This window comes from Gekko japonicus, unplaced genomic scaffold (genome assembly GCF_001447785.1).
Source record: "Gekko japonicus isolate JY-2015 unplaced genomic scaffold, Gekko_japonicus_V1.1 scaffold1394, whole genome shotgun sequence".
Classification (NCBI taxonomy): domain Eukaryota; kingdom Metazoa; phylum Chordata; class Lepidosauria; order Squamata; family Gekkonidae; genus Gekko; species Gekko japonicus.
In genome coordinates this window covers 162,839-189,650 of record NW_015170321.1, presented here as the reverse complement: position 1 = coordinate 189,650, position 26,812 = coordinate 162,839, and the positions used below count along the sequence as shown (strand labels likewise).

The 26,812-nt window shown below is 40.9% G+C and overlaps 2 protein-coding genes across 9 annotated transcripts in view; both read right to left on the bottom strand.

Moving 5' to 3' along the window:
• Positions 1 to 3,300, bottom strand: part of SOS1 (SOS Ras/Rac guanine nucleotide exchange factor 1) — a 73,999-nt gene extending 70,699 nt beyond the window's left edge. The window contains exon 1 of the mRNA XM_015418059.1: positions 2,827 to 3,300. Coding sequence (XP_015273545.1) covers positions 2,827 to 2,913 — 87 coding nt within the window. The 5' untranslated portion in view covers positions 2,914 to 3,300. The remainder of the gene's footprint in view (positions 1 to 2,826) is intronic.
• A 13,099-nt stretch (positions 3,301 to 16,399) lies between these two features.
• Positions 16,400 to 26,812, bottom strand: part of MAP4K3 (mitogen-activated protein kinase kinase kinase kinase 3) — a 99,765-nt gene continuing 89,352 nt past the window's right edge. For all 8 annotated transcript variants that reach the window (XM_015418068.1, XM_015418071.1, XM_015418074.1 and 5 more), the window contains 7 exons: positions 26,227 to 26,330; positions 22,527 to 22,698; positions 21,339 to 21,407; positions 21,154 to 21,246; positions 19,464 to 19,534; positions 17,966 to 18,021; positions 16,400 to 16,903 (listed from right to left, as the gene is read on the bottom strand). In XM_015418068.1, the coding sequence (XP_015273554.1) occupies positions 16,816 to 16,903; positions 17,966 to 18,021; positions 19,464 to 19,534; positions 21,154 to 21,246; positions 21,339 to 21,407; positions 22,527 to 22,698; positions 26,227 to 26,330 (653 nt within the window). In that variant the 3' untranslated portion in view covers positions 16,400 to 16,815. The remainder of the gene's footprint in view (positions 16,904 to 17,965; positions 18,022 to 19,463; positions 19,535 to 21,153; positions 21,247 to 21,338; positions 21,408 to 22,526; positions 22,699 to 26,226; positions 26,331 to 26,812) is intronic.

The window sequence follows — 26,812 nt, the reverse complement described above, 5'->3', positions numbered from 1 at the left end:
AAACAAGCACAAGTATACTTCACAATGTTATCATTTAATTTAAATTCAGCCATCACAATGCATTCCTAAAATAGAACTACTGCTTTCTCAATTTAGTTTAAGCACCAAACAATATCATAGAGGTCATTTCGGGGGGGATCGCGGGGGATCACAGTTCCCTGGGTGAGGTATGGGGGGCGGGGCACATGACGAAGCCCCGCCCCCCGCTTCCGGCCGCCCCGCTTCCAGCCCTCATTCAGCCAGGAGGAGGCAGGAGAAGAGGGAGGGTAAGTTGCTTCCTCCCAGCCTCTCCCCACCCCTGCCTGCCTGGGGCCAGGGAGGGCCTTTGCGGGGCTTCCTTGCACTCCCGCTGGCGTTGCAGATCCACCGCCGGGCCCCTCATGTGGGGAGGTTAACTTGCTTCTTCCCTGCCTCTCCCCACCCCTGCCTGCCTGGGGCCAGGGAGGGCCTTCGCGGGGCTTCTTTGCCCTCCCGCCGGCCTTGCAGGTCCACCGCCGGGCCCCTCATGGGGCTCGGCAGTGGAGCTGTAAGGCCGGCGGTGGCGGCCGGGACCGTTGGGGGTGGGGTGTGTGGCTTTATGAAACACTTCTGGTGATGTCAGGGGGTGTGGCCTTATGACACATTTCCGGTGATGTCAGGGTGTGTGGCATATGCTAATGAGTTATGCTAATGAGTTCCCCTAGCTCTTTTTCTATGAAACGACCCCTGCACACACTTATTGCTCAGGCCCCATACACCTCACTTCATGCATATTAGCTGCTGTCTATGAAAAATCATGGCTCAACAAGTGAGATCTGGTCACAGAGATGCTGTTGAATTTTTTGAAAAATTTGAGGTTAGACACTGAGGCAGAAAATTATCAAATCACTTCACATTCTAAACAAAACTGCCAAGTGTTCTTTGCCTCTTCAAGCTCCAGCTATCTCTACAGTGTGGCAGAATATCTTTCCAGGAAAGAAACTATGGTTGCTATCCAAGAAGGCCAATATGTGTCTTCAAACATTTTTAAGTGTTCACAAATTTGATTACTAAATACTTCAGGATTACCCTGATCTACATTTTAGGATAAATAAAACTGCAGAACGTATGGGCAAAATTAATTTTCAGCTCAGATACAACAAAGACTCATTCTCTTGCTACAAAATATTTATGCAAAGGAACAGTTCACACTGTGGAACTTGTAGACTTTAGTAAAATGTTTACCCTCAATAAGGAAATTGAGTGTGTACTGCCCATTCACTATGAAGCTAGAAACGATGACTGTGTTCTATTTCTCAAGCTCCACTGTTGGACAGCATAGCCACCAACTCCGGTACTTGGAAGACCTGAAGGCAACTCCATCTGCACAATGCAATTTATAATTTGGATTAAGCCCATCAGGTAAAAGTAAATTGGTTAAGAAAAAGCTGTTAACTACATTGATATCAGGGGACAAATTAAGTTATGAATCTAAAATCACAGCACTTAGACTTCTCAAGGAGAAATTCCATCCTCATCCCAATTACGTCCTATAGACTGGACATATCATAATGTTCAAGAGCTCTTAAAGCTGCTTAGTTTTACTATAAATGGTGGGAAAATCCATGGATGGAAAGCTGAGGTCTTGTTGAAAGTTAGCCTAATAACATGAGTAGTTTATACCTCGCAGAAGGACAACTCACTCAATGGATTCCTGTGGAACAAGAATCCTATTACTTAACTCCAAACAGCATGAACAGAACAAACAGACCCAAACAGCTGCAGGGATCCTGAAACATGCTGGGAGGGCTCTGTTTATTGTGTGTCTTATCTGGCTTTTACTGTATTGGTTTACCACTTTAGCATTGTTTATGGTACATCATGTCTTAGACTTTTTATTGCATTGTTTAAAAAAACTGTAATCCACCTTGAGTCTCAGTGAGAAAGGCAGACTTAAATAAAAGCAAATCAATAAATAGTAAAGACATAACAACACAACAGCACATTACACGGGCCTCCTCTTCATTCAAGCAAGTATGCTAGAAAGACTCATAACATTCCAGCTTGAATTTAGAATCCCGTGTAACCCCCAAAACTGTTATCCTACAGTAACACAAAACATTTGCCCAAAATGCAATATTATACAAACCATTCTGAAACCTGTCTGTCCTACACTGATGCTAACATGAAAATGGTGGTTGCAGTCATAGAAAAACAAAAACAAACCCTAGTACCACATGGCAGACCCTCCTACTACTCTTAATTATGGGCCCTCACATACCACGTTCTGCATTCCTTTTTTAGTTGGTTAACATCCTGTAGTTTCTGTGTAACACATATGTCCACACACACCTGGTACTTACAGCTCAGGTCCAGGAACTAGCTTTTCTAAAGAACCAATTTGAGAAAGGCTACTAAGACAACCACCACCCCAAATGCTCTGCCTGCATATTCTGTTGCCATAAACACTACCTTCACACTTGTTTTGCCTCTACAATAGCAATGAGGGTGGGGGACATAAGATTTGGCCTAAGGCCCTCCAATTGTTACCTACCGCACGTTCCAAAACAATACATTACAGTGAATGACAACATTCATATGCAAACGTAGTTAACCTGATTAAGCCTCTGAAAACTCAGGAATGCGCCAGTGAATGTTGACAGTCCTACCTCAATGCGATTATCAGCGCTGATCGGGAATGTCAACAGTCACTGCCTCAAACCTCCATATTCATACGAAGAAGAGACCGCACCCCCTTTCCCATACTTCAGGGCCCCTTTCCAGAATCAATGACTTTTTGCGAAGAAGGGCCGGTCCAGCCGCCTCCGCCGCCTCCCCCGTGCCCGCAGCGCGCCATCCCCGCCTCACCTTCTTAAGGGCGGCCACAAGCAGACCTCGCCACTTGGGCGCATTCTCCTCGCTGAAAAACTCGTACTGTAGCGGCGGCGCCTGCATCCTGCTCGCTCCGTCCCGTACCCTGTGAGGGGAAGCGGCGGGAGTCACTGCCGAGGTCGAGCCCAACGTCGTTCCTGGGCCCGGAGCGGCGGCGGCGGCGGGCGACACCCGGAACCTGAGCAGAGCAGAGGCAGCGGGGGCCGCCGGGGGCGGCAGCGGCAGGACCCAGCGTCGTGGGGCGGCGGCGACATCCCTCACTCGGTTACTCGCCGCCCGGCCCGGCCTTGTCTCACTCACCGCCAGAGCCGGTCCGGGAGAAGACACCGGGCATCCTCGCCCGGACAGGTCGAGGCCTAGAAGGCGACAGAGGCGAACGTCACCCAGCCAACGACAGGACAACGACGGTTACTGAGGGAGGAGGGGCGGGGTCCCGAGCTTGGCTTTGAACTCTTGGGGTTCTTTCCTTGCCCTGACGGTTACAACAGCCCGCGCGTGCGCAGTTGGCACAAACGGCGATGGAGCACGCGCAGTTCGGGTCGTAGATTCTTCCCCCCCCTTCCCTCAACCTCAACCTTTCCTTTTTTTCTGTTTTCCTTGCTTGGTTTCCCTTTCTCGCTCCTCCCTCTTTCCTTCAGCGCGGAAGTGAGACTCTCAATGGAAACACACAAACAGCCACCCCTTTCTGGATCAAGGATTACTAGTAGAAACCCGAGTCCTTGGCTGAAGTGTTTTCGTTGGAGGGGGGGAAATATACGTAGTTCTTTTCGCAGCGTCCCTTGCGGAGCGGAGGAGGAAGTGGCAGCCTCGGAGTCCGGCGCTCAGCGCTAGGCTGCAAATTCAAACAAAACAAATGCAGAACTGGACGGGCGGGCGGCCATTCGAGCGGTAGGGAGCGACTTGTGGGTTCCGTTGAAGGAAGCAGGTGGTGTGTTTTCTGCGCAATTGAGCGGAAGTTGCATCGGATCTCTGAAGAAAGTTGGGAAAGGTTCCTTTTTTACTGCGAGAAGAAGAATACTATCCTGTCCATTCGTGTATGTTAGAGGTTTTTAACCTGTGGTCCATGGACTCGTGGGGGGGGCTTCAGGGGGGTCCGTGAGCCGGACGCAAAAAATGATTTTTTTTCTTCGATTTCCTTCCTGTTAGTTTGAAACTTGGCTTTGTGAACAACACAATTTTTTAAAATGTCAAATTATGTTATTAAGTTATTATTTCACTCCAAGTAAGCATAGGGTGGCATGGGATGCTACTGTACATGGTCAGGTAACGTTCCGTGGTCATCACTGCCATGTTAAAGAGTCTAGAATGGTTTCCCAGAAAGTCCAATTTGACAGGGAGGAGTTCATTCATGGCTTGGCCTGGCCATGTGAATGAGGTAACTCTTTTCAATTCGAGGCCCTGCAGTCACCATTATAGATACTGCTGAAAAAACTACCAGCTGTTTGGGCCCAGCTTCCACTTTGGAAGAGGAGTCTGGAGGCAGATAACTATGCACACTTTCCAGTGCCACTGCTGGAGGAAGTTCTTTTGCAGACTGAATGGCAATTTCTCTGCACATAGAAATCTGGACACCTGAAAATACTGCAGAACACTTTTGCTTCTGCTCAGATGACCTTAAAATTGAAACATGAATTTGTAATCCTTTCCTTGCTAACATAGACAGCATCAGTGATGCAGACCTTGCCAAAAATGACCTCACTGACTTGAAGGCAAAAGGAAATGATGCAACATAAATGCAACTGAAAGAGTCTTGGGGAATTCTGGTGTTCCTTAACACTGGCCTACCCTTGTCTGGCAAAGGAAGCTCTGGGAGCCCTGATTCTGTTTGCTACTACATAGCTTTGTTAGCCAGGGTTTTCTGCACTTGTTGCCATTAAAATGAGAAGTCAAAATTGCTTGGCTGCCAAAGACGACATGCACGTTGCTATGTCAAAGACCACTCCACAGTTTCATCTTTTTTTATTCAAGCCAAACAACAGCAGCCTTCTCATTGAAATTTAGTTTTGAGTTGAATTAAAGTTTACTTTTTGTTTTATTTTCACAATTTGTATTTATTTCAGTTTTCTTTTGAGAGAGTGGCCATTATTTAAAATAAAAGAGGTGTGGTGTCGGAGCGGAATGGAACGGATGCCTGATCGCTGAGCTCCGTTCCGAACTCCCCTGCTTTATCATAAAATCCTCTTCTACCCGAATTAAAGCTTCAGTTTAACATGGGAAGATCATCAACTTTTAAAAACAGAGCATCAACTAAAAACTCTAAAATGGTACAAGACTATTTCCCAAACCAGCAATTGAGAACCCCTCCGAAGTTACCCGACTCGGCTGGAGGTAAGATGGCAGCGAATGGAGCAATCCCTGAAGGCAAAAGGATTAATGTTACGCGCCAGGAATTCTTTGATTCTTTACAATCCTTAGAGCATAGTATGACCTCCACATTCACAGCCCTTTTGCAACCCATTACCTCACAACTGCATGACCTGAAGCAATCACTTAACAAAGTAGCCCAGACGGCTGATTCAGCCATGGAAGTCGGGCTCACAATCCAAGAAGATGCAAAATATTTATACAGCAGAAAGGAATGGGCCACAGATAAAATTCTAGCATTGGAAAATCACCTACAAGCTGGCAGCCTGAAGTTTCGGGGTTTTCCAGAACAATCTGAACAAAATACAGAACTCAGTACTTTCTTAGCAAATTGGCTGGCAACTGCCCTTAAACTGGAAAAGGGGGTGGCACCATTAATAGACTGGGTGTATAGAGTGGGACCAGTGCACCAAAATCAATTACCACTACCAAGAGATATCATTGCAAAATCTACTTGCTCCCGAACTAAGGCGGCCATTTTAGAGCAAGCTAGATCTCAGGGTTATCTGCTCTACTATGAACATAAAATCCTAGTGCTGCAGGACTTATCACCAGACACTCTATTAAGAAGAAAACTTTAAAAACCTATCACTCCGGCTCTACGAATGGCCAACTTAAAATATCAATGGATGGCATCGCATAAACTCCAAGTGATTCATCATGGTACGACTTATGAAGCCTCTGACCTCGACTCGGGCTTACAACTCATTAAATATCTGCAACTCAACCGTCCGGTGCTCCCTGAAAAGCCAGAAAATCCTGGGGTTCCTCCACTCCGAGCAGACCATTGGCGTAGATATAAAAAGATAAGGGAATGCTGAAGCACTTCAGGCTTGATACAATTTCTTTAAGTATGTTCAAGCCCATAGACATTTTACTGTTCAGTTTCAGAAGTTTAATGGCTTAAGAGATAATACTTTAGTAACAGTTAATTAGACAAAATTATTTTGCAATCTCTAACGGGTAGTTGAGAGAATATCAGAGTTTAAGCTTTAACAACATGCATTATTTTATATTAACTTAAAAGCAGGGGAGGGGAAAGGAGCTTTCCAGTGTTCTAGCTCCCTCTAGTGCTTAAATTGTATAATTACGTCATCAGTTAACACCCTAAGTAAAAGGGAAAGCAGGACAAGGTTTGAAGCCCTGCATAATTAAGTTAGTTTATAATGTTCAGTTTAGAGTTAATTGTAAGTTTCCTTTATCTTTGGGTTTTTGTTTTATTTAAAATGCATTCAATAACCAGATGGAAATATAGTAAAGTGTCATTATTTCATGCCAGGTTTTTACTGCTGAAAGCTGTTCCTGGTGGGTCACCAAGGCACTTGTCATGTCAAGTTAATTCTTTCTGACTTTTCTGCTGTAACAGATCTATCTTTTTTATCTTTATTTAATTTTAAATTCAGATTACTATTGTCACAGGAAGTGATTGTAGTGGTCACACTGGTTTTTTTGAATTTCCATGTTGACTCAGTCTAATATCAAAATTATTTCCCTAAATTGTAGAGGGCTGAACTCAGTTATTAAGAAGAAGAGGATCACTTCAGCATTGCTGAAACAAAAACCCGAGGTAATTTTTCTTCAAGAAACACATCTTAATACAAAACAATTTGTTGTTTTTAATTCGTCTAAATTCTCCCAACAGTATCAATTACACGGAAATTCAAAAGCCAGATGTTTTGCTATTCTGTTAAGTAAGACCTTCGGGTTCACCGCTGAAAAAATAGAGATCCTTTTGGTAGACCCTAGGCAGAATCTATGTACCCAGTAGCGGTCAGATTTCCTTTCTCAAAGATACCCTAGCTAAATTAGACTCCTTTAGCAAAGGTCCATACATTATTGGTGGAGACTTTAACTATATTTCGAATGCTTTTTTAGATAGATCTCATCCACACTCAGCAGTTCACAAATGGGCTAAACTTAAGTCTTCTAAACCTACTCAATTACAAGCCTTGTTTAAGCAATATGCACTCCGTGATATTTGGAGGGGATAGACATATTACAGAAAGAGAGTATACGTACTACTACCAAAAATACAACATATATACTAGGATTGATTATCTTCTTGTCTCAGCATCCATAGCGAATTTATTTCCTTCAGCAGACATAGGAACCAAGTTATGGTCATACCATCTTGGGTAGAATGTCATATGACATACGAAGATAAATCATCACACAATCATTCGTGGAGATTAGACAATAATCTTTTATTGACAGAATTAACATCAGAAAAAATTGAGAAACACATTGTGGAGTATTTTAAATTTAATGCTGATTGCGGTGTACCCAAACACATAATTTGGGATGCTTTTAAAGCTGTACTCTGAGGAAAACTAATGTTGATTGCTGCTTCCTGTAAAAAAAGAAAAAATCAAATCAGATCTGCAGGCAACTATCAAAAAATTAGAAGATGACTACAAAACATAGGGCCACAAAAAAACATATAGAAAACTACTTCTAGAATGAAAAAAGTTTGATGCAAACAAATTGTTTACATTAAGCAGAAATACTGGCTTAGAGGCCCACAATCCATTAAACTACTAGCCTGGAAGGTCAAGAGAAAACAAATTGCAAACACAATTTCACACATTAGAAACAAGCATGGTCAAACATTGTATTCCACCCAAGACATCACAGATTCCTTCTTACAATATTATACGACATTATACACATCTAGCAAACCTCAACTGCAAGATATCACACTTTTCCTAGCAAAACATCCTCTTTTGCAACACTTAACTCCACAACACAACGAGATGCTTGAAGCGCCTATAACCCCTCAGGAAATTTTAAACACTATTAAAAACCTTAAGCTTAACAAATCCCCAGGCTGTGACAGCTTCACGGCTGAATTCTACAAAAAATATTCATCACTTGTAAATACACACCTGGCTGACACATGTAATCAAGTAATGTTAGCTGGCACTATACCTGACACTTGGAACATGGCAAGGATCATTGTTATACCGAAGAAGAACAGAGACCAAACTGATCCCAGCTCCTTTAGGCCCATATCCCTTTTCAATACAGACTACAAGATTTTTACTGCAATGTTAACAGCCAGACTGAACAAGATAATAGGCCTTTTGATACCCCCTAATCAATCAGGTTTTATTCAAAATTGAAACATATCAGACAACACAAGGAAAATCCTAAACACCATATAATATTGTCAACACTTACAGGTGAAATCGTCCTTTATTCTTTCTATAGGCATCGAAAAGGCTTTTGACAAAGTGGAACCCCGGTATTTGGAGCAAGTCCTTGAACTTTTAGGTTTTGGTAGTAACTTTAAAAGGTTCCATTCATACATTATACCATCTACCTAGAGCACAACTCAGAATAAATGGCCATAACTCAGATTTTTTCAACCTCTCCAGAGGGACTCGACAAGGGTGCCCGTTGTCTCCCTTGCTATTTGCCATTGCCATAGAGCCTTTGGCACAGGCAATCCGTTCTCATCCAAACATTTCAGGTATCGCAGTGGGAGACCAACAAATCAAACTAAGTCTCTTTGCCGACGACATGGCAGTACTGGCAACTAATCCACAAACTACCCTACCTGAACTGGAAAAACTATTAAGTTCATTTGGACACATCTCTGGTTTGCATGCTAACCCTACTAAAACACAACTCTTCCCAATCACAATATTCCAGGCTCAAAGAGACTACATTAAGAGCACTTATAATTATACTTGGATAGATAAAACATGGCAATATTTAGGCATAGAAATTCCGCTTCATCTAGCTGAACAACTTTATACCACTTACAAAAATAATAGACACCTTACCTTCTCACACTAGTACATCCAGATCATCCTGGATAGAAAAAATACAAATAATCAAAACATTTGTTTTTCCAAATATTTTATTCTTATTTCACACAATTCCTATAACTATTCCACCTTACTTAATTCAAACAGTGGCAAAAATCATTTAGAAGCTTCATATGGAATAAAGCTCCCCCACGAGTTAGCTATACAACTCTGACAAGACCCCTCAATCTTGGAGGACTAGCTCTACCAGACCTGAAGGTATATCATGAGGTGACAACACTGCTGGGTCTCATCAAACAATACAATCACTCCTTTCTAACAGATTTGAAAACAATAGAGGACTCTTATCTAAATAAAGTTTCTTTCCAAAATATTTTATGGGAAAGCCCAGCGAACAGACCCTTAGACATTTCAAATAACATCTTTCTGCAAAACACTCTTAAGATATGGGATAGGAAAAAACACTTTTTAGCTCCAACGATTTCACCCATCTCTTCTTTTGTAGGGCAATCCTGGTTCAAACCAGGACTCTCCAAGACAGCTTTTCTAACATGGAAACAACATAACGTCACACGGTTATTCAATATATTACAAGGCAATGAATTGCTACCCAAACTAACTATAGCACATAACTACAAATGCTCTATTTCTTGGTTTGAATATTACCAAGTAAAACATTTCATAAGTTCTTTTCAGACCACTACAATCTCTCTAGACCATTAACTCTTTTTGAACGCATACTAAAAAGAAACAGAACTTATTTCAAGAACCTTATTTCAGTTCTTTACTCGGACCCCATTACATCTCACCCTCATTAAACACTCAGTTACCAAACCTTAAGGCAAACAGACTGTGGCACAACTCTTCATGAAAATGGCTGGCAGAAAATATGGTCCTCTCATTCTATTACCTCCAAATCTCTAAATATACAACTGCAAGCCTACAAAGTATTAACAAGATGGTACCTTACACCTGCTAAATTTCACAATATCACAAAAACTTACCATCTTGTTGGAGGTCCTATGGGGGCTATGGATCTTTTATGCATTGTTGGTGGTACTGCCCTGTGGTAAAGAAGTTTTGGATAAAAATCTCAAAAGCTATTAGAACTATCACTGGTATTCCATCCCACTCTCACCAGAAGTATACTTATGTGATGTCTGGAACAATCCCACTATCCCCAAAATTCAAAGAGAACTTATTTCAATTTTAATGATAGCAGCAAAGACGATCATAGCTAATACCTGGAAAAGTAAGAATATTTTCAGTGAACAAAATTTTTTATTCAGGATATAATCAATCACAATCAACATTAACTTTTACATTTCAACCCATTACATCCTACCCACCTCCCCCCCCCCCTATTTGGCTTCCCACAGTGCTATGACCTCCTGACTTTTTTATCTTTTCCCCATCGACTTCTTCATTGCCAGTTCACCAGGTAACTCTTAGTCTACTATTACAATTATATCTCTATCCTTTCATTTTACTAAAGCTCAATATTCAGTAATTATTAAAGCAAAACAAATTATGGTGGCTCAGAGGGTAAGACACTGAGCTGTAGACTGGAAAGTCTGTAATTCAGAAGTTCGAGACCCTAGTGTGACAGAGTGGGCTCCCATCTCTGGCCCCAGCTCCTGCCAACTTAGCAGTTTAAAATCAAGAAATTGCAAGTAGATAAATAGGTAGAAGAAGAGGTTGGAAGAGGTTGGATTTATACCCCGCCCTTCACTACCCGAAGGTGTCTCAGAGCGGCTTACAAACTCCTTTCCCTTCTCCTCCCCAAAACAGACACCCTGTGAGGTAGGTGGGGCTGAGAGAGCTCTGACAGAAACTGCTCCTTTTCAAGAACATCTGTGCCAGAACTATGGCTTGCCCAAGGTCATTCAGCAGGTGCAAGTGGAGGAGTGGGGAATCAAACCCGGTTCTCCCAGATTGGAGTCCGCACACTTAACCACTACGCCAAACTGGCTCTCAGTGGGAAGATAACAGCGTTCCATGCGCTTCACCGTTTAGTCATGCCGGTCACATGACCACGGAGAAGTCTTCAGCACTGGCTCTTCGGCTTGGAAACGGAGATGAGCACTGCCCTCTAGTTGGATTCGACTGGCTTTCGAGCAAGGGAAACCTTTACCTTTACTTTACCTTACATCCATGGGCATTAAGAAAGCACTTCAAGCCCTCCATGTTTGTACTAGGTTCTGAACCTGGACCTTCTTCCTGGTGAAAGGTTCTGCCCTGGAACCCCTGCCATTGTTGGAATTGCAGGAACCCTTCCTAGTACTTGGTTCTGCTTCTGGACCATCTTTCAGTGTAACCTCTTTGACAGTTCTGGACCCTTCTCTTCAGGACAGGCAATGTGTTTTATTTCCCCTATTTTTACCCTTCCCCCCCCCCAGGTTTAACTTCCCCAAGTTTTGGTTCTAGGCCTGTCCTCTGCTCTTCTAGCTGATCTTTTCCCTCATGTTTGCCTCTGATTAGGCAACAGGTCATAGCAACACAATAAGCATTGTTCAAATAGAGGCTTTCTTGATTCACCATACATACACTGTGTTGCAATATTGTCTCATTTGCTTTCCTAATGTATCTTGATTGGGTAAGAAATGTTGCTTATTACTTGCTGTCTCTCTCCTGGTCTCTTCCTTCTACACAGAACTATTGTATCAAATTAGGACCCATGTATACAACTTGAGCTGCTGTGGCTCAAGTGGTTAAGACGCTGTTCAGCAGTTCGAGACCCAGGTGCTGCATGATGGAGTGAGCTCCCATCTCTAGTTCCAGCTCCTGCCAACCTAGCAGTTCGAAAGCAAGAAATTGCAAGTAGATAAATAGGTACCTGCCGGCCACATGACCACGGAAACGTCTTCGGAGAGCGCTGGCTCTTCGGCTTTGAAACGGAGATGAGCACCGCAATCCTAGAGTCGGATTCGACTGGCTTTCGAGCAAGGGAACCTTTACCTTTTATACTAGACTTGACTGTCCTGATTTTTACCCCAGAATGCATGTTGAGTTCTACACACGTAGAGGATGCTGTATATGTGAGAGGTCTGATACAAAGACTGGTTTGGGTAACATCATTGTAGTTTTTTCTGGTTCAGTGCAATATGCAGTACATTCTTCAGTATTTCATTTGTTAGTTCTCCATCCTCAAGTTTTTGGAGCAGGTGACTCTGTTGAAGCAGATGACTTTCTACACAGTCCTCTCCCTAAGTCCAGACAAGCAAAACACTGTATCACATCCCATTATATTATGTGGAAGTTAAGGACTTCTAAAAAGGCTCAATGAAGCATAGTTTCTCCTGGATATCAATCACTGGAATATAGTTGCAATCGGAATATACCTTCCTTTTTACTTTTGATCTTATCAAAATGTGCCAACAGCACCACGAAAACTTTGGCATCATGTGCTAAAACCATGAAATTATCTGCAGTGGAATGTATACTGTGACATATGAGCCCAGTATTCGCTTCCTTGTAGTCTGCTTGTAGCTGCTGAGTATATAAAACAGGTTTTGATGCTTGTACCTCCCCTTACCCTTAGACCCCACAAACAATTCTGTTTGGCCCACAGGAGCATCTACAAAAAGATGGTTTGACAGGAAACATGCTAGGCCATCTTTGTTCCCGTGTACTGAAGACAGTCCAGTTGTTGGAAACTGGCAGAGATAAATTTTCTACTACTTCTATGACTGGACAAGAAAGCGTTGTACATCTCTCCTTTGTATCAGATTTAACTGGTTCCTCTCTATAGGTCAAAATTAATGTAAGTTCTCGGCTTTCCACATTCATAACAAATTCCAGAAATGAATTTGCAAGCCACTTGACGTTTCTGACTCCTGCAGGATTATTAAATGCCACAGCTAAGGCTTCACCAGCTATCATTAGCCAAGATAGTCCATGAAGAATGATCTCTGGTGCACAGGTTGCACCCTGTAAACATATCTGGCAGAATTCTGTTCCTCAGTGTTCAGAAGTGATGCTGTAAATATCATATTGCCAAGTCTCCAGTTATTATTTTATTTACCAAAATTATACCTTGGCTTTCTGCCTTAACTGGGGTCACCAAGGTGGCTAAAAAATTAAAAAAACAACCTTATGTAATAAAACTCATCTTAAAAACTGTTAAAACCAACAAAAATCATTAAAAATTAAAACCAGCGCTAAAATATGTGTACATCTGCATGTAAAGTGCCATCAAGTTGCAGCTGACTTATGGTGACCCTGAAGGATTTTCAAAACAAGAGATTAACAGAGATTGTCTGCCATTGCCTTCTTCTGCACAGCAACCTTACAAGTCCTTGGTGGTGTCCCATCCAAATACTAACCTGGGCCAACTCTGCCTAGCTTCAGAGAGCTAAAATACCAATACAAAAATGTAAAAACAATTAACACGGTAGTCAAAAAGGAGGAATCACTGAGGGAATGCCAGACGAAACGGAAAAAAAAAAATTCAATCACTGGTGAAAGACGAGAACAGAAAGTGACAGGTATGTCCCCCTGGGGAGAGAGTTCCAGAGTTTTGGTACCATGACCAAGAAGGCCCTTTTCTAGGTTGCCACCTGCCTAATCTCAGAAGATGGCTGCATCCAAAGCCAGGCTTTGGAAGACGACCACAGTGTTTAGGTAGGTTCATAAGGGAGTAGGTGGTACTTCAGGTACATTGGCCCCCAACCATATATGGCTTTAAAGTTCAGCACAAGCACCATGAATTGTGTCCTGAAACAGATTGGGTGGGCCAAGACTGGAGTGATTTGTTCTCTGCAACTCATTCAGCCAACAACATGGCTGCAGCATTCTGAACCATTTGAAGTTTCTGAACAAGGGCAATGTCATGTAGAACACATTGCAGTAATCTAACCTAGATGTAACCAGGACATGTACCACAGTGGCCAGATCCTTTCTGCCCACGAAAGTTTGCAGCTGTCTAGCCAGTGTCAGATGGAAAAAGACACTCCTGGCCACAGCTGCCACCTGTTTGTCCAGCAGTAGGCCTTGGGTCCAAGAGCACCCTCAGACTACAGACCAGTTCCCTTCAAGGGGAGTTGCTACCCCATCCAGAATGCGTGACACCTTAAATCCTGGGTCAGACCTTCCACACTCCAACAGCACTTCTGTCTTGTTGGGATTACACTAATGGATTAGCCCACATCCTTTCCAAAACTGCCTCCAAACGCTGGTTCAGGATTTGTACAGCCTTTCTGAGATTGGCCAGAAGTGTGAGACAAAGTGATCCACTGAGTGTCATCCACATATTGGTGCCAACCAGTGTTCCCTCTAAGCTGAGTTAGTGTGAGTTAGCTCAGTTTTTTAGCCTCCAGCTCACACATTTTTGTCTTCGCTCAGGAAGGTTGACTCCAGAGCAAACTAATTTATGCAGCAGCCAAATCGCTCACTCACAACTTTGATGCCAGTAGCTCACAAAGTAGAATTTTTGCTCACAAGACTCCACAGCTTAGAGGGAACATTGACAACCAAGACCAAATCTCTGGATGACCTCATCTGGGGTTTCATGTAGATGTTAAAGAGCATAAGGGACATGATACAGACAAGAGGGACCCCACATGCCAAAGGTCTGAGGAGCAGTCCCCTAGCACCACCTTCTGAAACCTGTACTCCAGATAGAACTGGAATCCCCACCCCCAGCCCAGAAAGTTGGTCCAGAAGGATACCATGATCAATGGTAGCCAAAGAGACTCAATGGTTAACTATTGGTTAACAACTAAATAACTCTGTCCTGAAATTATGCATGCTGTAACAATTATTTTTATGTAGTATAGCATAATTATAACTGAATGCCATTATTTTATTGTTTCCATTTTATTTTTACTTTCGACATTTTTATTGCAATCAAAACTGATTTCAATGAAGAACAACTTTTCCCCAATCAATTTTAATTTAGTCAGAAAATTAGTGCAGGTGGCAATCCACTTGTACAACAAACACGTTAAAAAAGTTTATTTTACATTATATACACTAGGAAATATTCAAAAGTATTACCAAACGACATCAATACAGACCATAAATCACTTTTAATGTAGTTTGTTCTTAGTGTATATTATCACAGTATAAAGAACATATACCTAAAACAACAAAAAAAGAACCAATATGTGCATTTAAAAAAAAAACTTGGCAATACACACTGCATTGGAGAATTAGCAATCAAAACCAGCTTAGCGCAAAACTAAGTTCCTGTGATGTGTAATAATTACATTGTTTGTATGAGGTAGTAACTAAATAATTTTGGCCAGGTGTTAAGACATTAGGAAGAAAAATATAAAAATGATCATAAGGCCAAACTCCCTCCCACAGAAAACCAAATTAAGATAATCACCCCATCTAACAATCCTCTCCAACACGTGGAACAGCTATTTCATAACTGTACCTCCTTATGGCTTTCAAATTTCTTGCCTCCCAAGAAATCCACTGTTATGGAAACTTTGCATGCCTGCCAAATACCTTACATGTTGCGTAAGATTCTTGGACATCATACAGGATACACACTGATACAGATGTGCTGCAGTGAACAAGAAATGCTCCATTTTAGAGCACATCCAACACTTCCTTGTGACCACGCATGGCGGGGGAAGAATAATAGTGGTAGGCACACTGTCTTTCAAATAATTTTGTCTGCCACTACTGATCATCTTGTGAGGGATTCCTAGGTTCCCAACAACACAGTTTGAAAAGCAATCACCTACAGGACCCCTCTGCATAAAGAAAATAAGAACAGGTAAATGTCTTTGCCTGACACCTGCATGGGATCCCAAGACCCATAGGTAAGAAAGTGAACCTGTCTAAAATGGCAGAACAGCTCTGCCAATATAAAGTGACGCATCTTAATGCAACTGCTAATGAATACCTATACAGAACTGCAGAGAACGTTAACCGTTTGTAACAGCCTTTTGCACATGGGCCTCTCTAGATCTAGCCCCAAATATATTTCAGCCTCCATTATGTGGAATGCTGTCATTTTTAACATGATGTGAGTGGCAATGGTTAGCAAAGACTCATAATAATAATGGGGTTTTTTTGTCATGGTATACACTTATCATTATGCCAAGGTACCACTGTTTGGGATTTATACCCATTCCAAAATATGTGCTTTTCCAAAGCACAGAGAATAATTATATTCCTTAAATATAAAAATACAGGTGTTCAGTTGGCTGGTTTCACATTGAAAGCTAACCAAATAAACTAAAACGATAAAGCTCAAATCATATCCAAAAAGTCACAGCTTATTTTTGTGACCAAATACATCACATATTAATGCTTTGTGCAACCAAAACACCAGTGTACTTGCATAAAATTTTAAAAGCCCAAGATTCTAATAGGATTACATCCTTGGTTACAATGTCTAAAAGGTAAGATTTATTTGTATTAGTAAATTACATAATAAAATACAATAGTGTTATTTAAATGCACTGTGTTTATCGCTAGCATCCCATTTTTAAGTCAGAGTCCTTAAAATAGTACCCCAAATGCAATTTTATGTTCTCGGCAACCTTTTTACATCTGTACAGGTAACACATTTGACCACTATCTACATAAAACCAATGAAGTCCTTCAGCAATACATTTCACTGAAAAATACTGCATATATGTACAAAGATTACATAATGGTGAATCAAGCACTTTTGTGGCATAAATGTGCTAATCATGTCCTAACCATTCAAGGCAAGTCTTCTCACTCTCTCACTCACTCTCTCATTCACCACAATAAATTACAAGCTAACTGAAGATGGGCTATTAGAGCTCTTGTGCAATTTCAGCCATAAGTGTTGAAGCAGGAGTGTTCTCTTCTCATGATTAACCACTGTGCACACTGCTTCTCAATAACTATTTTCATGACCTGCTAAGATGTACAAGTTGCTGTTGGCTGTAGGGTTATCCGTTGGCCTACTCTCCAGTACCACAACTCTGGAAAAATGAAGCAAAAGAAATATGAGCACTGTAAAGCCATGCAAATGAACAGTACGATAAAAGCAAGAGTTTTGAGAAATACATCAAGGTAGTATTTGACAATGGAATGGTTAACATGCTCATACTGAACAGTCATTGACTAGTAGTTAACGCTGAACTTTATTCATCTTGCATCAATTCACTAACTGAATTGGCTTGTGATCAGTCTCCTGCACATTAGTTGTCTTTAATCACGTGGCCAGATGGTAACTGTGTGGTTCTTAGAGAAACATTGCTTGATAATTACACAATTCTAACTTTGTTGCATTTGTACAAAAAAAAGAACAGCACATAGTCTGTTTCTGACCCTTTCCTTGCTGGCTAATATTGGGCATGTGAAATAAAGATGCATTCAATCAATAGGAATTTAATTTACTGGACCTTCCCTGTTCGCATGCCTAACAGGCAGAGAGGATTGCTGTGTCACCATTTCTGTCTTTTAAAGTTTATACCTAGATATATGACATGTACTGCAAGTGTGGTTTTCTCTTCAAATGCTCTCTGAAGTCTAGACTGTGCCCATTATGAAATACTAACGACAGGAAGCATAAAAGAATCCCTTTAAGAAAGGAAAATACAATTTAATATGATCAACATACACTTCAATTTAAGAATTCTCTGACTATATTCATGGCTATAGGATTCACCCTGCCCATGTCCTGGTGAAACCATCTGTTACAGATGCATTGTCATCTGGCAAAGGGAACTAAAATAAGATTTCAAAGTAGTGAAAGGCCTGTCTGAAGGTTACTGCCTGATCAAACACTAGAGGAGATAGCCCAGAAATCTGCAACTTATTCACTTCTCTCTCCTGTTCCTATTTATGAAATGAACCATGATTTTTAACTTAAATTTTCATAAATAATCAGGAATTAAACAGATCAATATGAAATATATAGAAGTCAAAGTCCTTTGACATATTATTGAAAAACTGAGACCAAAAAGGCAGAGCATAGGTTTGTTTTCAGAGAAGAAAGAAAGCTTCCATTCTTAATATACTGTATGTGGGACTGATCATACCTGTCAGATCCAAGGAGTCTGAATATTCTTGTACTGTCAGAAATTTCCTGTGTGATCTAAGAACAAAAGAGCATAAGAGAAGCCAATGTTGAATCAGGCCAAAGACCCATCCAGTCCAACACTCTGTCACAAAGTGGCCAAAAATACCAGGTGCCATCAGGAGGTCCACCAGTGGGGCCAGGATACTAGAAGCCCTCCCACTGGCTCTTGTCATTTTGAAAACTTGATCAATAAATGATTTTGCAAGTTTTTATTCTGAAGCATTGCATGAAAGGACTCAAAGATATGAATTTTTTTTTAAAATAAAATCAACGTCCGCTAAAGACCTTCTGTAATATAACTGCTTCAGGGAAAGGGCTATGTATAAGTATGAAATGAAATGTTGTCCCATATTGTTTAAAGGCTCCAAGACGTATGAGCTCAGGAAAGTAGCTGATGGACTATCAGAGACAGAGTTACTTGAACTACTATACAAAAGCAGTAGAAAGCAGCAGGAAAAAACTTTTAATAACACAAAACCTTCCAGCACTGGTATTCTTTCTTTTACAATCTGCATTATTCTTTTGATGTACGATGCCAATTTTCTCAGCTATGGCAATTGTTTGGGTTACCTGCTCCCTAGAGCAGGTGCTCTCCACACCCTTCCCTCTATTAGAGGACACCTGAGAGACTCCACTAGGTGCTTTGACTGCTGTTCAATAAATGCACATTTATAAATATATCAATAAATGCAGCTCTCGGTTTAATATCACACAAACTACATCTGCTTCTCTCTATTTATTTATTTTATTATGAGATTTATAGCCCGCCCTCCCCGCGAGCGGGCTCAGGGCGGTTCCCAAACTGGGCACGTATGCCAATGGTTAAAACAGTTAAAAAGAAAATAAAACAATCATTTATAGTCATTTATAACAACACAAGGGGCTCTAGAGGTCTCAAAAAAGGTCTTCAGTAACAAGATGGCATCCTGATGGTGATGGTCCCAGATCGGTACTATCAGTTCCAGGCAGCACTATCGTTCATTGTCACAGGGCCATCTCACTCTCCAATGTTACCCAGCCTAGCTGCTGATGGTGGTGCAGTGGTGGTGGCTCCTACATGAAAGCCTGGCGGAAGATCTCCATCTTACATAGCCCGAGCACCGAAGCTCTCTGCGACTGCCATCTTGTACTCTATTGTCCTTTGCAACTTACTTGATAACAGGAGGCCATGGCTGAAAGGTACATAGTTTATCTAAGGCTTCCCATCAAGTTCACGAATGAAATGAAACGAACTGGGAATTCTCAGCTCTTACCTTTTTATCAATATGCTACGTTAAGTATTTCTTTTAGGGAAAGGCAAGAACTTACAGACAAGCTATTATTTGCTGTATTTTGCATAATCATCTAAATTTTGTATTAATTATGGATATCAGGTAGAAGAGCTATCCTGCCTATGATTTTTTTCTTCAAACCAATTCAAGGAGTGGCAACAATTCTTATTCAATTACTACCTTTACCTCATTTGATCGAAAACTCCTGCCTTGCATTCCATGCTTCCAGAACGCCAAAACGCTATCTTGTAGGCAAACTGGTAGGAAAAGACAATGCAAGTTAATTGTTTTGATTGCACTCATGTATGTAGTTATTTGACATCTATGGCACATTGATTTCATAAACTGCTTAAGACCTTAAATGTGTCTCTTTGACATGATATGTGTGTTCAAGACAAATTATGTCCCTTCAGTTAAACCACATTTCATGCAAAAGGTGCAATTTGTTAAAAGTCACATCCAAACATACTGGGGGAAATCTAAACTACTCCCAAAAGACAACACTTATTTAACACTACAATATGGTTGCTGTGATTAAGAGGAGAAGGTTTAATTAATCAGTATATTTTAATTAACTAAGATTTTGAGTTATAGGAAAAAGTACATAAGTAAGGGTATTTTGAAGCCATGAAGGTCATTCCAAACCCTAGATTTCATCAATTTAAAACTCAGTTCAAATAATATGATGTTGGTTTAAGGCTTATTCATGGTAAAAAAAGGTTGCACTTATCTTAAACTGAAATCTGAGTTAAGTATATCTTTTTTTAAAGTTTCAACTTAACTGGTCCTATTTGACTAGTGAAGTACTTTCACAAGCACAGAAGCTTTAAAATAATTTCCCCCCAACATATGCATTTCAAGAATTTAAGTTCTCACAAATAATCCTTGTTTATAGGGATATTATCATCTGACATTTAAATAATACCAGTGTTCCACTTAAAGATTTCCACCTGTCCTCAGTCTTCCTTTGTTTTACAAGTGTAATGCATACAAAACTTAAAAAACTGTAACAGAAGTTCAGCAGTAGTAGCTGCAGTAGCCTGGTCGGTATTTTATGGTTATGTTGGTTTTAAAGTGTAACTGCACACTGCTGAGACATGCTTTTACTTGTAAACCACTCTGAACTTTTTGGAAAAGTGTTCTAAAATATCTTAAATCAATAAGTCTTGGGGAGAGGACTAGACATGAGCAGGTTTAGAATGAGGGTGAAGATACCATATTTTAATCATCTGTTTCCTGTTTCTAATGCATCAACCTCAGAAAATGCCAGCCTAGGCAACGGGTTTGATTCTGCGGACTATCAATGGAAGATGCTGGTGGTAACTAGCCGTCCTGACTTTCTCCTCTGCAGCAGTCCTTTCTGATACCAGGAAAATTTATTCCTAGGTTGGGGAGGATGAAATTGCTCCCTGCTTCGTCCATGAGCACAGCTCTACAGATGGAAGAGGAAGAAGGGAATGATTTTGCCCCCTCCCCACTGTGACCTGCCAACCCACATGACTATTACTCCATGTGGTCATGTGACCCCGGAATAAACTCAGAAAGAACTGCAAGGGGGGGCATCATAAGGAAAGGCAGCCCGATTGGTCTTTGTGCTGGACCCAACCCAAGGTTTCTCTTCTTTCCAAAAGCGATCTGCCTCTACTCCATCAGTCACACTGAATTTGAATTTTTGTGGGAGTTAATCCTGCCGAAGAGCAGAGTATGAATACATGAATAGATTAGTAGGCACCGAGCTTATTCCTTTGTTTTGTTGACGACTGAGCAGACACACTTTTGGATTCAAAACAGAAAACTGCTTTAACCCCATCAAAAGCATTTAGTGAAATAACACAAGACTTAGATGCGATATTATGATGGGAAAATTTATACATACCTATAGATTCAATCTGGAAATCAAATGTAAGTTCTGAAGACAGTTTTCGGCTAGATTTTAACCGGCCTTGCAAATTTACTATTTTTATACAGCCTAAAAATATAAACACCATGTATTATTCAACAGTTTTCCTTAAACGATGCAACTTATTGAATAGGGATATTTGTCTCACACATTCAACTTACAATCCAAACAGACTAAAATGGTATCTCTCTCCAATTGTGTTACATGTACAACATTTGTCTGTGTAGTATCTGTAATGAAAAAAAAGTTATACATAATAATAATTATTATTATATTTATGAATCGCCCAACCCCTGCTTCTGCAGGGCTCTGGGCGATGTACAACCAAAGATAAAACAAGATAAAACTAGTTAAAACATTAGTAGAACATTAAAGACAATAAGATGGCAGATAACCAATCCCCATTCCAACTCCCACTTCATGGACAGGGGGGAAGAGGGCAAAACAGATGTAAACAACAGAGGACAGGAAGGGTGCCAGCCGAGATGGAACCGTCGCTGCCCTCAACCAAAAGCCTGGCAGAACATCATTCAATGTGAGGAACTCACTCAAGTTTTCAAGTTAGATACTTCTACTTAGAAGAAAAAATGCCCTGTAAAGTTAATTTTTTTATATTTCAGAAACCATGCACATTCATTCATTCATTCATTCATTCATTCATTCATTCATTCATTCATTCATTCATATATATGTGTGTGTGTGTGTGTGTGTGTGTGTGTGATAAAAAATATATGAGGAGGTATCCGCTGGCTTTTTAAGAGGGAAGTGTTTGTGCTAGCAGATCTATCCTGCCTTCTTCCCCTTCTCACAGCAGACTTCTGTGTCCCCAGAAAAGAGTTCACACATGTAACAGAGCCATTTTTTGTATTTTGAATAAATTATTTACTGATTATTTACTTCATTCACCACCCCCCACCTTCCTCCAAGAAATTAAGTAATGTGATGTAGAGATGATCAACATGTTTATGCATAACTCAGCTCTGAACATTACAGCAAGGAAAGCATTCAGAACAAGACAGATCTTTATAATTATTATACATAACACTGTATTCTGCCCCACTATAAATAAAAGCATTAGGAATCCTGAATTTGAAAATTTTAGTATTAGACACATACCAGAGAACAGCATGAAATCCATCTTAATGGGATCTACTGAAACACTGTAATCTCTGTAGCTATGGAAGGACAGCTCTGGATCCAACCTGTGGATCCAATCACATGTCACTTATAAGATGGCTAAAGGTTTAATTCAAACCACAGATTGAATCCAAAGGTGTTCTTCTTTGAGCACAAAGGCACCACTGGGCACATCCTTATATTTAGAAATCTGATCAAAGTAATTTACAAACCTGTTTCTGTAAACCACGAAGAGGTAGAATTTGGGTTGACAGTCTCAAACTTTACCACCTGGTTGAAATCTCTGCCTTTACTTACACCAACACAAACTAAAGGAAATTCCTGTTCAGGAACTACCAGCATTTCAAACAGCCTTAATGGACAAGGTACAGGAAAGTCTATATGCTGAAAAAACAAAACAAAACATTTATGTATTTAAAGACTTCCTCGCATCTTGAAAACATTTTTAATCCGTTTATTTATTATTTATAACATACATATCATATAAAATGTTCATACATCTATAATTGCAAGTCACTTTTTAATATTGTCTTGTCTAACCATGTATACAGCTTCTTCCATCTTTTTTCAAATACATCATATTCCTTTCCTTGCAAAAGAATGCTTAATCTATCCATCTCTGCCAATGGCAACATTTTTTTCTATCACTTCCTCCTTGGAGGGAATTTTTTCTCCTTTCCAATATTTAGCTAATAATATTCTTGCTGCAGTTAAAGTGTAAATTATTAGATATTTGTTTTCTTTGCTAGAACTATTTGGAAGTTCTATAACAATATAACCAACAATAAAACTTTCTTCAAATACATTAGAAGCAGGAAACCAGCCAGGGAGGAAGTGGGGCCCTTGGACGACCAAGGGGTAAAAGGAGTACTGAAGGATGATAGGGAAATGGCTGAGAAGCTAAATGCATTTTTTGCCTCCGTCTTCACTGTGGAAGATGAGAAGTGCTTGCCCACTCCAGAACCACTGATTTCAGGAGGGGTGTTGGAAGACCTGAGTCAGATTGAGGTGACGAGAGAGGAGGTCCTAAAACTGATAGACAACTTAAAAACTGATAAATCACCAGGCCCAGATGGCATACATCCGAGAGTTCTGAAAGAACTCAAATGTGAACTTGTGGATCTCCTGACAAAGATATGTAATCTTTCCTTAAAATCTGCCTCCATTCCTGAGGATTGGAAGGTAGCTAATGTCACTCCCATCTTTAAAAAGGGTTCCAGAGGAGATCCGGGAAATTACAGGCCAGTCAGTCTGACGTCGATACCGGGTAAATTGGTGGAAACCATTATTAAGGAAAGAATTAGTAGGCACATAGATGAACAAAACCTATTGAGGCAGACTCAGCACGGTTTCTGTAAGGGAAGATCTTGTCTCACTAACCTGTTAATGTTCTTTGAGGGGGTGAACAAACATGTGGACAAGGGGGATCCAATAGATATTATTTACCTTGACTTCCAGAAAGCTTTTGATAAAGTTCCTCATCAAAGGCTCCTAAGTAAGCTCAAAAATCATGGGATAGAAGGACAAGTCCTTTTATGGATCAAAAACTGGCTAGTTCATAGAAAACAGAGAGTGAGTGTAGGTGGGCAATTTTCTCAGTGGAGGGTGGTAAGCAGTGGGGTACCGCAGGGATCAGTACTTGGTCCACTGCTTTTTAACTTGTTCATTAATGATTTGGAGTTGGGAGTAAGCAGTGAAGTGGCTAAATTTGTGGATGATATGAAGTTGTTCAGGGTGGTGAAAACCAGTGAGGATTGTGAGGCACTCCAAAGGGATCTGTCAAGGATGGGCAAGTGGGCGTCAATATGGCAAATGGGGTTCAATGTGGCCAAGTGCAAGGTGATGCACATTGGAGCCAAAAATCCTAAATATAAATACACATTGATGGGGTCTGAACTGGCAGAGACTGATCAAGAGAGAGATCTTGGAGTTGTAGTAGATAACTCACTGAAAATGTTGAGACAGTGTGTGATTGCAATAAAAAAGGCCAATCCTATGCTGGGGATTATTAGGAAGAGTACTGAAAACAGATCAGCCAATATCATAATGCCCCTATATAAATCAATGGTGCGACCTCATTTGGAATACTGTGTGCAGTTCTGGTCACCACACCTTAAAAAGGATATTATAGCTTTGGAAAAAGTGCAGAAAAGGGCAACTCGAATGATAAAAGGGTTGGAACACTTTCCCTATGAGGAAAGGTTAAAGCGCTTAGGGCTCTTTAGCTTGGAGAAACGACGACTGAGGGGTGACATGATTAAGGTTTATAAGATTATGCATGGGTTGGAGCAGGTAGAGGAAGAGGTATTTTTCTCCCTTTCTCACAATACAAGAACTCGTGGGCACTCAATGAAATTGAGGTTGGTGAGGCAAGCCCTGGTGGCCAGCAAGCGCAACACCGAGTGGTGGAATCCGATGGAGGCAGAGGCGGAGTCGCGGCAGAGCCGGAAATGGACGTTAGCCAGGGCTGTAGCTGTGTCGAACCGTGCACCAGGACGGGCCCACCGGAGGAAGCCACCAGACTGGAAGACCTACTCCTGACACCTCGACATTTGAAGACGGAGCCGGAAGCAGGAGAACAGCAAGCCCTGCCACCTGGGTGATGGTAGGCAGCCCCATCCCTGTGTACTATGTGGCCTTAGATAGGGAATTGGTATTTGAACCTATATGTAAACCGCTCAGAGATCCTTCAGGGTCAGAGCAGTATATAAATCAAAGGTATAAATAAACAAAAATAAATAAATATAAATTGCTGAGTGGTCGGGTTAGAACGGATAAAAGGAAGTACTTCTTCACCCAAAGAGTGATTAACACATGGAATTCACTGCCACAGGAAGTGGTGCCGGCTACAAGCATGGAGGGCTTCAAAAGGGAATTAAGCATATGGAGCAGAGGTCCATCAGTGGCTATTAGCCACAAGGTATAGATAGGGACTCTGGGGCAAGTGATGCTCTGTCTTCTTGGTGCTTGGGCGGGGTCAACAGTGGGAGGGCTTCTAATGTCCTGGCCCCACTGCTGGACCTCCTGATGGCACCTATTATTTTTGGCCTCTGTGTGACAGAGTGTTGGACTGGATGGGCCTTTTGGCCAACAGTGGCATCTCTTTTGTTCTTATGAATATTTAGTAAAGCCACTTCTGGTGAAAAGGGTATGTCTATTCCTGTAATCTCTTTTAGTATTTTAAATATTTTAATCCAATAATTTTGAATTTTTCCACATCTCCACCACACATGTATAAATGTACCAACATTGTTCCTGCATTTCCAACAATTGTTGTTAGTATTACCATAACATTTTGATATCTTATCTGGTGTCCAGTACCATCTATGAAACATCTTCAATATATTTTCTTTATATGGGATTGCTCTAATCATTTTGAAAACATTTGATCTACCAAAGTAACTCCCCAAATTATTCCTAGAGAATCTGCTGACCCTTTGAGGCACAGCAGGTTGCAGCAAAAGGTGGGAAACTGCATTTAGCTCAGCTCTTACTTTATCTAGCTCTAACAGCTAAATGGGATCCGCCCCAATAAAGTGAGCTTTGCTTAAAGTTCCTTCACAAATAATGATTTGTACTGTTTCAGAGCCTTTTCAGGGATGGTCCAGAAGCTATGGAATGAGTTGCCTTACATGGTGCATCAGTGAATCTCTTTGTTTGTTTTCAAGAACACATAGAAAGGCCATCTGTTCCGGCAGGCTTTTAGGGGCTAGAATGATATTCTGCTAATGGATTTTTAATCAGATAACTGTGTTTTGTTTTTAGATTGTAGTCTTTTTTTGGGATGTGTATGAAAGATGAGCTGTAAGTGGACATCTGATAATTGACAGCTACTATCTGATAGCTACTACAGGAACCAAGATTTGCTATCATGAATTACTCTCAGAGACAATGTAAATTTCTGAAACTTACCTTGATTAGCATGAATTTCTGCATTGGTTCAACCCACTCTAACAGAACAATGCTGGACTGTAGAGCCCCACAAAGATATTTGTGTCCTGTGTAAGGATTCCTCACTATAAAACAAAATAATAAAGAATTAAGTATAAAACCCAAAGCACATACATGTTCTACTAAACCCAAGGGAACTGATCCCTTTAACACCTGTGCTGCACTGATGCATCAGTCTTACACACTAGGAGTCATATTTCACAGTCACAGAACTATAGCAAGCAATTTCGCATTCTTGCTGTGGGGAATGTCACAAATGCTTCTGGCAAGGAATGGGGAAAGGCCTGCAGCAGTACCACTGTTGTGGTATCTGTACCATGGTTCAGCGCAAGTTCGTATAAGCCAAATATGTGAGTACTGCTTTGGGATGTTTGTCTCACCTGGGAATATGTTTAATTAGCAAATATAGAAAATAAACTGCTGTTTGTTGGGAGCTGTATTTCTCCTGGTCTTTGAATGAAACTTAAGTAATACAACAAAGCAGGGGACCTGCAAGGACTTGTAGGGGGAGGGGGTCTCATTTTTCCTTTGTCCACAAGTTCCTCTT